The sequence below is a fragment of the Bactrocera latifrons genome, unplaced genomic scaffold, assembly GCF_001853355.1.
Source record: "Bactrocera latifrons isolate USDA-ARS-PBARC rearing strain unplaced genomic scaffold, ASM185335v1 scaffold_588, whole genome shotgun sequence".
In the NCBI taxonomy this organism is placed as follows: Eukaryota; Metazoa; Arthropoda; class Insecta; order Diptera; family Tephritidae; genus Bactrocera; species Bactrocera latifrons.
This window is the reverse complement of record NW_017537254.1, coordinates 4,646-17,298: the sequence shown is the minus strand read 5'-3', so window position 1 is coordinate 17,298 and position 12,653 is coordinate 4,646. Positions and strand designations below refer to the sequence as shown.

The 12,653-nt window shown below is 37.5% G+C and overlaps 1 protein-coding gene across 1 annotated transcript in view; it reads left to right on the top strand.

Moving 5' to 3' along the window:
- LOC108974738 overlaps window positions 1-12,016 on the top strand; it is a gene marked incomplete at its 3' end in the record, with an annotated part of 24,275 nt that extends 12,259 nt beyond the window's left edge. Inside the window, exon 2 of the mRNA XM_018942763.1 lies at window positions 10,573-12,016. Coding sequence (XP_018798308.1) covers window positions 11,452-12,016 — 565 coding nt within the window. The remainder of the gene's footprint in view (window positions 1-10,572) is intronic.
- Window positions 12,017-12,653: the final 637 nt, after the last annotated feature.

The window sequence follows — 12,653 nt, the reverse complement described above, 5'->3', positions numbered from 1 at the left end:
CACAAGTGTCTGGCGATACCCCTCACGCAATAAGCAAGATTGCCTTAAATAAATAAGCTAAAGTAAATGCAAAAAGAAAAATATTATATATACATCGAAAAAAAAAAACTGAGAAAAGGTCAAGGAAACCAAATTACATATTTACATATATGCACTAATTCCATATATATACGCTTTATTATACTTAAAGATTTATCATACGTATATATATATATACGTTGAGAGCAAGTGCACTCATCATCCATATATTTTAACTTTTTATTATACGTATATATACTCATTCGTTGGACAGCAATCAAGTGCACTACCGAAATTTGTGCTCACCATAATACATACATACGAACATATCTACCGGACATTAACTCTCATTTGCAAATCGAAGTGGACAAACGATTTTATTTTTTTGTTTTTCAATTCCGTCTTTGCGCGCACGCTCAAAGGAAAATCAAAATACTCCTGCTTATAGGTACTCATACATAAGTACGTATAAACGGGACATTATACCCTACTAGGATACCACAAATTTTTCAATACTTTCAAAAAAAAAAAAAAAAAAACGCATTCGCAAGAAATTAAACGGTTCGGTAGAGAAAATATAAAATATCATAATATATATTTCTACATAAATTAGCAAATAAATAAACGATTGCGAAAAATTTATTTTACAGGTTCAAAGTCCAAATTGCCACATTTTCGGCAATACCCCTTGTTCTTTGGTAAGCCCAAACAAGCAGGATTGCGTACTTATGTACAAAGTGCATTGATCTCTTATACGAGCACTCATTTGCAAGTACATACATACAAACGGATTCGTCTATAGGTATACCCTAAAGACATACAAACACAATAGAAATTATTTAAATAGAAATTATTTTAAAATAAATTTTACAATTTGAATAATTAAATAAATAATAAATAAATTTTTTACTATTTTCGAGATTAATAAACAGAATACAAAATAATATTTGATTCAGATCAAAAAACAAAAAAAAATGAAACACGTTATTTGGTTTAATCCGAAAAAAAATTATAAATTTTATCATTAATAAAAGATTTCGCGGAGAAATCATGAATTTGTTCAAAGCCAATCTGTTTACACTGATAGAAATTATTTCATAAAATTAAACTTTTCTAAATGAACGCAGATTCTAAAGAATCTAAATCTTCTCATTTGTTAAAAGTACCAAAAATGTTTTCGGACGAAAAAAGTCCATGTACACTTGCAGAAGCTACACGCTCAAAGTAAGGTGCCACAGTAAGTTTATTGCTGAGAGTAATAGTTTTATTAAATACTGCACTCGATTTTCATCTTCGCCGATTCAAGATAATTCTGAATTGGCATTAGAAATCAAAAAAGAAAATCTGGACAATTTTTGGATACGTCTCCAAGCTTCTTATGACGCAATAGTAGAATCTGATGATTCAGATCTACTAGAAAACTTCAAATCCTCGGTTTACGCCAAGTATGAAAATTTCTTAGCCCAATTTGAAGAAACGAAAGCAATGATTACTGATCAATTGAAACTAATTAAAGCAATTGCACCTACTTCACTTCCGCGACTAGAGATGCCACAAGTACAAAGTCAAGAGTCAAGTTCAGGCATCCACCTGAAGGTGCCCACATGTAACACAGAAGTTTTTCATGGGGATTATGAACGATTGCCGTCCTTCCGGGACGTGTTTACAGCCGTTTAGATAAACCACTCAAAATTTTCTAATGCACAAAAATTGTATCACCTCCGATACAAAACGMAAGGTTAAGCTGGCGTCATAGTAAAACAGTTCGCATTAAATGACGACAATYTTAATATGGCTTGGGAAGCTTTAAAATCAAGATACGAGAATGAACGAATATTGGTCGATAAGCAGATAACAATTTTAATGAACTTGCCAAAAATTCAAAAGGAAACCAGTGAAGAATTTATCAAACCTCAATCCACTGTTTCTAATTGTTGTCGATTTTATCGACCCAAAACATTCCCACAGACTACTGGGACCCTATACTTATAAATATATGCACAGCAGCATTACCAGAATTAAAAATTATTGTGGGAGCAATCGCTCTCATCACGGGAAAAGTGCCCAACGTGGCAACAAATGAAGGATTTTCTCACTACCCAGTAAGAAATAGCAGAAAGAGTAGACAAAACAAAAAAAATTAACTACAAGTAAGCCAAAAGGTATTCAGCAAGACTTCAGTCGAAGCTTCCACAAGTCCCAAGCCAACAGCAACAACAATTTGAATAGAAGTTTCTTTAAACCGCAATTATTCTCATCTGAACAGAATAAAATTATATCATGCGAACTATGTACAGGAGGGCATAAGCTCAAATCTTGCGAGAGATTCAAAACCTTGAATATTATCGACCGCAACAATTTCGTGAAAACAAAAAGACTTTGTACAAACTGTCTGTGACATGCGCATACACTCAAAGAGTGCGAAAGCACATATAATGACACCATTCGATGCTTCATATAAATAATTTTTCCAGCCTACCCCCAAACAGCGCAAATATCAGAAGAGCCACGGGTTTTGTTGCAACAACAAGTCCCAAAGTGCCAAATCCACAAAATTTCCAAGAAGCACCATRCTGCTCAAAGGCATTAAAAACTCAAACGCTACACAGCGAAAATCAATGTAGGGTTCTACTACCCACAGCAGTCGTCTCCATCGAGCATCGAGGAGAACTGTTTAAGCTCAGAGCCCTGATAGACCAATTGATCACAACGATCTTTCATAGCGTCTAGGGCACAAAATAGGCTAAATCTGCCAACAAAACAAGCCAATTTTGAAATTACGGGAATGGGCGGAAGAGTTGTTCAAAATTCAAATAAAATCTGCCCCATTACCCTCTATTCCCCCCAAGCGGATAAGCGCATACAAGCAGAAGCTATTGTCTTACCGCAATTAACCAATATGTTACCCAGCTATCATATAAATAGCAAGCATTGGCAAAAAGTTTCACACCTAAAGCTAGCAGACCCAAACTGCAACACCCCCGCTCAAATAGATCTTATATTAGGCAGCGATCTGATACTACAAACAATACTCGAAGGTATTGAGAAAGTCACAAATACACCACTGGCGCAAAATACCATTTTCGGATGGATCCTAAGTGGACTAGTTGCGGAACCAGTCCCAACATTGACAACTCAAGTTGAGGAAGTCTCAAACGAGTACCTCAATTCACAATTGAGAAAATTTTGGGAGAAAGAAGAACTCCACTCGATATTCTGTCTGGAAGTCACACTCTTCCGCAAGCATACGAGGCCTTATCACAGGTAATAAAAGCCCTCAAATAAGCAGGGTTTCCATTGAAAAAGATTACGGCAAATCACCCAAATATGCTCAAAAGTATTCCAAACGAAAATTTGTTGGATACTAATTTCCTTATATTCGAAAAGGAAAGTACTACAAAAATTCTGGGCATCCAATGGAATGCGATATCGGACAAGTTTTCATATACGACTGAGTCCATATCCGCATTATCCGCCATTACAAAACGCCAATTCTCTCCTCTGTGGCAAAACTTTTTGACCCCGCAGGATGGCTATCGCCAATTATGATACAAGCCAAAGTCCTTATACAAGAATTATGGCTAGATGGTACCGACTGGGACGAGCAAGTAAAACCAATTCGTTTAGAAAAGTGGTCCCAGTTCGCGAGCAATCTAAAAGATATCACACAAATAAAAATCCCACGATGGGTAAATTATATACCAGAGCACAAAGTCGAGCTACGCGGCTTCTGTGACGCCTCTGAAAAGACATATTGCGCCACTATACATATTCGCACACAAAGCGACAAGGCGACCACAAGCCACTTACTAGTTGCAAAAGCAAATGTGGCTCCTCTAAAAACAATAAGTCTACCACGACTAGAACTATGTGGTGGCATCCATAGTGCAAACGCAACTGAATATGGCAAAAAATAAATTATATCTCTGGTCCGATTCCGAGATTGTATTAGCCTGGTTGGAAAAACCACCACATGCATGGAAGACGTATATTTCCAATCGAACGTCTCAAATTCTTGACCTAGTGGGATCAGCCACTTGGCGAATTGGAATTAAGGGAATACGCACAGTATATCCCCAAGGCAATACAGTGACGCACATAGACTTACAAAAAGCAAAGGTCGCTCTTATCGTATCTACTCAAGCGCGCTACTTCAGCCGAGAGATATCAGTACTGAGAGAATCGAAGCCGATTGATAAAAAGAGCTCACTCCTAGTACTAAATCCATTCATAGATACGAAGGGTTTACTTCGCGCAAATAGTTGTCTTGTCAATTAAAGCCTAACGTATAACGAACGTCATCCCATTGTTATACCAGAGAGATCGCAACTTGCCACATTATATCTCAATTATGTCCACTTACTATTATTACACGCAGAACACCGTCTCATGCAACAAATAGTCCGCCAAGAGATTTATATCCCAAGACTCAAGCCGAAAATAAAGAAATGCAYTTTTTCGTGCAAGATATGCACTATGCATAAACAAAAGATGCGAACGCAGATTATGGYAGCACTTCCACCGGAACGCTGCAACTTTGCTCTGCAGTACACCTCGAGCTATGTACTAATCTGACAAAAGAGGCTTTTCTCGCGGCATTTGCTCGCTTCGTCGGACGACGTGGATTTCCGTCAAAACTCATGAGCGACAATGGCAAGACATTTATAGGTGCTCAAAGAGCCACCGAAAAACAGTTTGTAGACTTTATCAAACAAGTTTCACGTGAGATTGTACAAAAGTACGCTCCGCAAGGCATTAATTGGCAGTTCATCCCTCCAAGCGCTCCTCATATGAGTGGTTTATGGGAATCAGCGGTAAAAAGCTTTAAATCCCACTTTAAAAAAGTAGCTGGAAACTACAAATTTAACTTTGGAGAATTTGCAACATTATTAATTCGTATTGGAGCCGTTTTCAATTCACGGCCATTGACGACACTCTCGCAGAATCCTTCAGATGTAACAACTCTTATAAAAGGGCACTTTCTCAAAGGAGCAACCATTCTGGCCATACCTGAGCCAGGCATGGAGCCGCTTTCCTTACTAAACATATCATGATTTCAGCCGCCGATGGAAGGAGGAGTATATAAAGGACCTTCACAAAAGGTACCGCTGGAAGACTCCTGAAAAGGCGCCTAAGCTTGGAGATTTTGTCCGATGGTCACATACGAGTAGTTGACCTCCGTACTCAAAACGGAACTGTAACAAGACCGCTCGTTTAACTATGCCAACCGCAGATATTAACGAAAACAATCCGTACAATAATACCGACACGCAGAAATTGAAACATCCGTATAATATCTAAAGCCGAAATAAATCGCACATATGATAAATCATAAAGATACTTCAAATAACGGGTAGATTTGTAAAATCTGACAAACCAAATAAAGTTGGTTACAAATCGCATATTTCGTAATATATACAAATGAGTTGCAACTAAACTCGACTTTTTTTTCATACAAGCAAATATGGATTCAGAAAATATTTCAACTCCAACGCCAACACTGCGATCGGCCATCAGTGTCCCCCGTCCTGGGGTTGTCCACACAGCGGAGCCCCGTACAATCACCGCAACAGCACCGTCAACTGCAGCTCGTAATAGCACACGAGCACTTGTAACCACACCGGCACCACCAGCGAAGCCGCATCGCTTACGATGCCCCCTTTGTCGCCGCCCCCACCGACTGCAAAACTGTGGACTCTGCAAGGGCATGCCACCCATCCAGCGGCAGCAGGTAGCGCAGGCGCATGGGCATTACAACAATTGTCTGGCATCCACGCAAGCGACTGAGGACTGTGACTCTGGGGCTTTGTGCCAAAAGTGTGGCAGGCAGCATCACACGCTGCTCCACCGCACTCCAAGACGCCACTCCCCTCCTGCCACTCGCAGACCGCAGCAAACCAACCGTGTGGCACGACGACGAAGACCGGTACCACCCCCTGAGTTCCGTCTATGGCGTCCACGAAACGCAGCACCCACTAGGCGCCATCGTCAAAGGCCACCCTACCGGCGCGCGTCCGTTGCAACAACTCCAGCGATTGCTAGGCTAAACATTCGCTTAGGGGGGCCGGGATGGCAAAATGAGTTAAATTTCCCGCCCTCATACACCAAAACGAGCAAAAACCCTCGTCCTGGAAGAGGCCGGCCCTTTTTTCGACCATGATCTACGAGCGACACACAACAGCGGACGTTTTTGTTTGGCTATTTTCGGCGTGCAGCAGATTTTCTCGGTTTTTTCTCCAAACGTCTTGCCTCATCAGTTGATCTTCGACGCGCAACAGTTCATCCAATATAATTTCGATTTTTTCTTATATACACTTGATGCAGCCTCCATTGCCTCCATTGGTATCCGAACAAGGAGATTTTTTTCTTTAACATTATACTTAAAATATTTTAAACGCGTAAACCCCTTTGTACAACTTGTGAATATCCTAACGAATTAAAAAGCAATCTTTTGGCCATAACAAAAAAAGGTTTTATTCCGGAGTGGGTGCTAAGGTGTAAGTGCTAAAGAAATTATCTATGTACGTAAGTAAGTAGTAAAGCAACTAAAAATAATCAAATAATTCTCTTAAATTACTTCTTTTTCTTTTTAATTGGCGTAAGCACCGCTTACGCGATTATAGCCGAGTTAACAACAGCGCGCCAGTCGTTTCTTATTTTCGCTACGTGGCGCCAATTGGATATTCCAAGCGTAGCCCGGTTCTTCTCCCCCTGATCCTTCCAACGGAGTGGAGGTCTTCCTCTGCTTCTCCCGGCGGGTATAGCGTCGAACACCTGCAGAGTTGGAGCGTTTTCGTCCATTCGGACAACATTACTTAGCCAGCGTAGCCGCTGTCTTTTAATTCGCTGAACGATGTCAATGTCGTCATATATCTCATACAGCTCATCGTTCCATCGAACGCGATATTCGCCGTGGCCAACGCGCAAATTACCATAAATCTTTCGCAGAACTCTCTCTCGAAAACTCGCAACGTCGACTCATCAGTTGTTGTCGTCGTCCAAGCCTTTGCACCTTATAGCAGGACGGGAATTATGAGTGACTTATAGAGTTTGATTTTTGTTCGTCAAGAGAGGACTTTACTTCTGAAGTGCTTATTCAATCCAAAGTAGCACCTGTTGGCAAGAGTTATACTGCGTTCGACTCGGACGCTGAAATTGTTTTTGCTGATAATACGGGTCTTCTTTGCTGGCGTACACACCGCTTACGCGTTTATAGCCGAGTTAATAACAGCGCGCCATTTGCTTTTTCTTTTCGCTACGTGGCGCCAAGTGGATATTCCAAACGAGCCAGGTCCTTCTCTTCCTGGTCCTTCCAACGGCGGGTACTGCGTCTAATACTTTCAGAGCTTCAGTGTTTTCATGCGGGAAGATGAAGTCATGTGTAGAAGTTCACGCAAGTGATGAAAGTTCTCTGATCGCCATTCATTTGGGAGTGGCCAGAAACGATTCTTTTACATATGAATCAAAGAGCTCATGACTTCCGGTCTTTGACCAAGTATCCTCTGGGAACCCTAGGAACGTCTGTTTGAAGGCGGGCCAATGTCAGAAGGCGAAATATCCCCTGGGTTTGGGACCCGCCACGTAAAAAACGCACCCAATGAAGAACAACAAGCCTCGGATGAGTAAGCCCGCTTTTGATGACGACCATGGCTAAGGAATTAAGGACTATAATCTAAGGGTATGCATCTGGAATGTCCGGTCCCTTAATTGGGAAGGTGCCGCTGCCCACCTGGTTGATGTCCTCGTTAGAGTGAAGGCTGACATCGCCGGCTTCCAAAAAATGCGATGGACGGGACAAGGACTGAGACGATTAGGTCCTTGTGGTATTTACTACAGTGGACATATAAAGGAGCACAAATTTGGAGTGGAAATCGTAGTAGAAGAGAGACTCCGTCGCTGAGTACTGTCAGTCACCCCGGACGGTGCAGAGGCATGGACGATGAGAACATCTGCTGAGTCAACGCTACGAGTTTTCGAGAGAAAGGAAATGGTAAATATCGCATTTGATGCAACTATGAGGTTTACGAGATATACTACGACTTTTCTAGGACATGTCGTCCGAGTGGACGAAAACACCCCAGCATAGATAATATTTATTAGCTTAAATATTAGTAAAACAAGTAGGGAATGGTTAAGTTCGGGTGTCACCGAACATTTTATACTCTCGCATGATAAAGCGATAATCGAGATTTCAGGCGTGGTTGTGAACCGATTTCACCCATATCGTACATGTCATCAGGGTGTTAAGAAAATATTACGTACCAAATTTCATTGAAATCCGTCGAGTACTTCCTGAGATATGGTTTTTGGTCCATAAGTGGGCGACGCCACACCCATTTTCTATTTTTAAAAAAATCCTGGATGCAGCTTCCCTCTGACATTTCTTCCGTAAAATTGAGTGTTTCTGACGTTTTTTGTTAGTCGGTTAACGCACTTTTAGTGATTTTCAACATAACCTTTTGCTGGGCGTGGTTATTATCCGATTTCTTCCATTTTTGAACTGTACATGGAAATGCCGGAGGGAAACGACTCTATAGAGTTTGGTTGACATAGCTATAGTAGTTTTCCAGTAATGTACAAGAAAGTTAGTAGGGGGCGGGGCCACGCCCACTTTTCCAAAAAAGGTACGTCCAAATATGCCCCTCCCTAATGTGATCCTTTGTGCCAAATTTCATTTTAATATCTTTATTTATGGCTTAGTTATGACACTTTATAAGTTTTCGGTTTCCGCCATTTTGTGGGCGTGGCAGCTGGCCGATTTTTCCCATCTTCGGACTTAACCTTCTTATAGAGCCAATAATACGTGTACCAAGTTTCATCATGATATCTCCATTTTTACTCAAGTTACAGCTTGCACGGACAGACGGACGGACGGACAGACAGACATCCGGATTTCAACTCTAATCGTCACCCTGATCACTTTGGTATATATGTATAACCCTATATCTGACTCTTTTAGTTTTAGGACTTACAAACAACCGTTATGTGAACAAAACTATAATACTCTCTTTAGCAACTTTGTTGCGAGAGTATAAATATGTAACTCTGTCTATTAAAATTGTATACATTGGTAAAATGGTATACCCAAGAACAAAATTATAAATAAGGTTTTACTCTTGAGAAACTTATGTACTATATCAAATGATATATTAAAAACATACGAACGCAGATGCATTGAGTTGTTTCTTTCAAAACAACCAGATGTCATATAATAATGAATACAAATATACAGAGATTCTCATAAATGTATTTAAATAATATAGATCCTAAAATAATATATAAGCGATGAATATACAGAAATAAAATCAGAATAAAATATGTATTACTAGATGGCATGTCTATTAATTTTAGTCCAATACCAGATGTACTATAGGATAATATTACATAGTTCGTCAGCATATGGTATTACAAATCAAATACTGAGAGAGCTCAAGGACATATGTACCAAAAAGTTCATTTCATATTAGAACTTTTTCGAGGATTGAAAAAACACTGGTACAAGTGTATTACATCTGAGGGGGATTACTTTGAAGGGGACAATTTTTAGTTCGAAACCACAGTTTTTAAGTAGAAAGGAAAAATTCTCAATTGTATGAACAATTCAAGCGAACAATAAACATTTAATTTAATTAGCTTTATTGTTTTTTTATTATTCTTCAATTTGTTTAATATTTGAAGTGAAGCAACCAAGGTTAGCAAAACAATGGAAAAAATGAAATTACACTACTCTGCAAAATCATCGAACAGTTTGAATAAATATTCATGTAGTTAAAAAGGAAGACGACAAAAAACCATACTTAAGAGCCCGTTGCATTGTTACAACTTGATTGCATTTTTCTGTTGTTAGTACTAGTTATTTTGACTAAATGGAACATTAGGAAGTAACTCCAATAAAGTTATAGAAGCTTTGATAAAAAATAATCTTTCGATGTAAAGTCAATGTATATTAATATTATATTCAACAAATAAAATTGTAAATAGTACGAAGTATGATATTTTTTTGGTTACGAATGATGAAATGGTTGTCATAACTATACATTTATTAAATTATATTTACGTACTTGTAGGGGATTTATACTCACTCAACAAACCCCCATTTATACTCTGAGCAAGGTATATTAAGTTTGTCACGAAGTTTGTAATACCCTAAAGGAGACACTGGAAACCCTATAAAAAAATATATTATATATAAATGATCAACAACGCGCTGAGTCGATTTAGCCATATCCGTCTCGCTGTGTTTACACGAAGTTGTCCCTCAGTAAGAAAAACTTACTAAAACAGACGAGATAAAATCTAAATATAAATAAAATTTGGCGTGCGCTATTTCCCAAGGCAAGCTGCAATCTCCGAAAATATTGTTCAGAACGGATCATTTTAGCATCCAACTGTCATATAAACTGACTAATCAAATCGAGTTTTTGTTAGGATTTTTTTGAATTTGTTAAGAGTATCTTAGTTTCGGTGCATTCGACGTTAATGTTTTTCTTGTTTTTATGATAAACATATTTGCATATTATAACTTACGAAGTAAACTTTTACATACATTTTCAGGTCAGCATTATAATGAAATTCGTCGCGTATTAACATCTATATTTTGAAGAGTCAAATTACTGATCTAATTGCTTGCGAAAGTTTATATTTATTTCTACACAAATTAGGACAGCTGAAGAAAATAAACTATCTCAATGTACAAACTATAAGCGTCAGTTGTAAATTCAAAACTTACACACTTGTACTAATTGTACTGCCGATTCCATAAACAAGGAATAATGCGAAAAAATGTGAAATTCAATAAATTACGAAAAGTGAGATGTCAAACACAGAAGTTGATTGGCTAGTAACTTGAATGAAATACATGTTACAGTATGTAAATAATAACAATCAGGGAAATAAAGAACGCTATTTAAGCTGATTTGTCGTTGACTTTATATAACTTCTTCAGATGAAAGAGAGAGAAAAAGCGGCGTCCAAAAACAATAAATCAAACAATCTTGTGGTATAAAATGTAATATTTGGGTTGCTTTCAAAGGTATAGTGACTAGTATAGATGTTTTTAAGTTTAAAGAAAGTACGACCTGTATTCTGAAATATTTGTTTGAAACAGATAGGGAATTATCAGAAACTAATGATAATTGCAAAGATTCACATCCAAAAAGACAGGAATATTTTAAAATTGGCAAAATTAATCTTTTTCTGAAAAAATGTTCATGACTTCTGCAATAGCGTCACCTATATAAAGAGTATTCCGTAAATTTTTTTGTCATTAAATCTATCTTGTTTCAAATAATAGACAAACATAAAAGGTGATTGAAGAACTAAGCAATATACATCAACGCTAAATTATATAGGAAGCTTCATATTTTAAATTTTAAAATCTTCGCATTTTCAATATTAGCTTTTTTAATCATAATCTATGCCCACTCCAATAAAATGGTTGGTACGCAAGAACAAACTATGAACTCTCACTCAGCAAGTAATCTATCGCATATACTCAACCACCACGACATAACTGCAGTAAATAAGATAATCACAAATACTGTTGAAGGTACAATTACCGATACATCCAGTGAAAACAATGTTACTAATCATTCAACGAATGAAGTTGTAAATCATAATAGTGACGCTATAACAGACATCTCTCATGCAAGAAAAACAATCACTTATGCAGATACCACTGTAACCGTTATAAAGAAACCCAACGAAAATGTCATCTCGAAAATTGATTTTTGTTCGCGGATCCAATCACAAAAACAATATATTTATAACTGTAGCAACAGTGATACTTGTTACAAGCAAAATATTATTCGACAAACAAAAGTGTTCCAAGAAGATTCCACCGATACTTTCAATGGGTTATCTACCCAATTTAAAATATCTCTGCCTGGACAAATGGATAAAAACATCAGTCCTGACGAACAACTTAGTATTGATAATCAAGAAAGAGGAAAGATTGATGCAGTTGACAAGAGTTGGTATTCCTCTAAATCTCTTACGGGTGAGTTTCCGGAAACATTTTTTATACATAGTGCAGTCGTTATCAAGTTAATAAGGATTTTAAATGTAACGGAAGAAATTAAAACTTGAAATTAAAACAAATAGTAACTACAAATATGTATATAATATTCTGTATATAATATACTCCTATTTCTATTAAGCTAATACCGTTTGATAATCAAGTTTTTTATTTTAAATATGGCGCATAATCATCAGTGTGAAACTTACCTGTGCTAGATGTGTTGTTTATTTGAATACTCTGTAGTAAAAAACTTGGTTTGGAAGAAATTACATTTATCTATGGATAGGTACCGTTTTAAGCATCGATCAAGATATACACGGGGAATACATTTTTTAAGTATAAACAATATCATCAACGGTAAATGTTCACAGGCGTAAATAGAAAATTTAAATTCCCATTACGCAAATATATTATTATGTTATTCCATCCAAAATTTGCATTCAAAAATTTGTTTCTCGCAAAACATTTTTCTGTGCTCTTGATTTTCAAAATTTCTAAAACTTTTACACATAGTAAGAAAAGTACGAAACTTGAAATTAAAAAAGGGGAAAATACTAAGAAAAATTTATATAAAATAGCAGAGGCAAAATTTGCACAAGAATTGAATATAAAATAA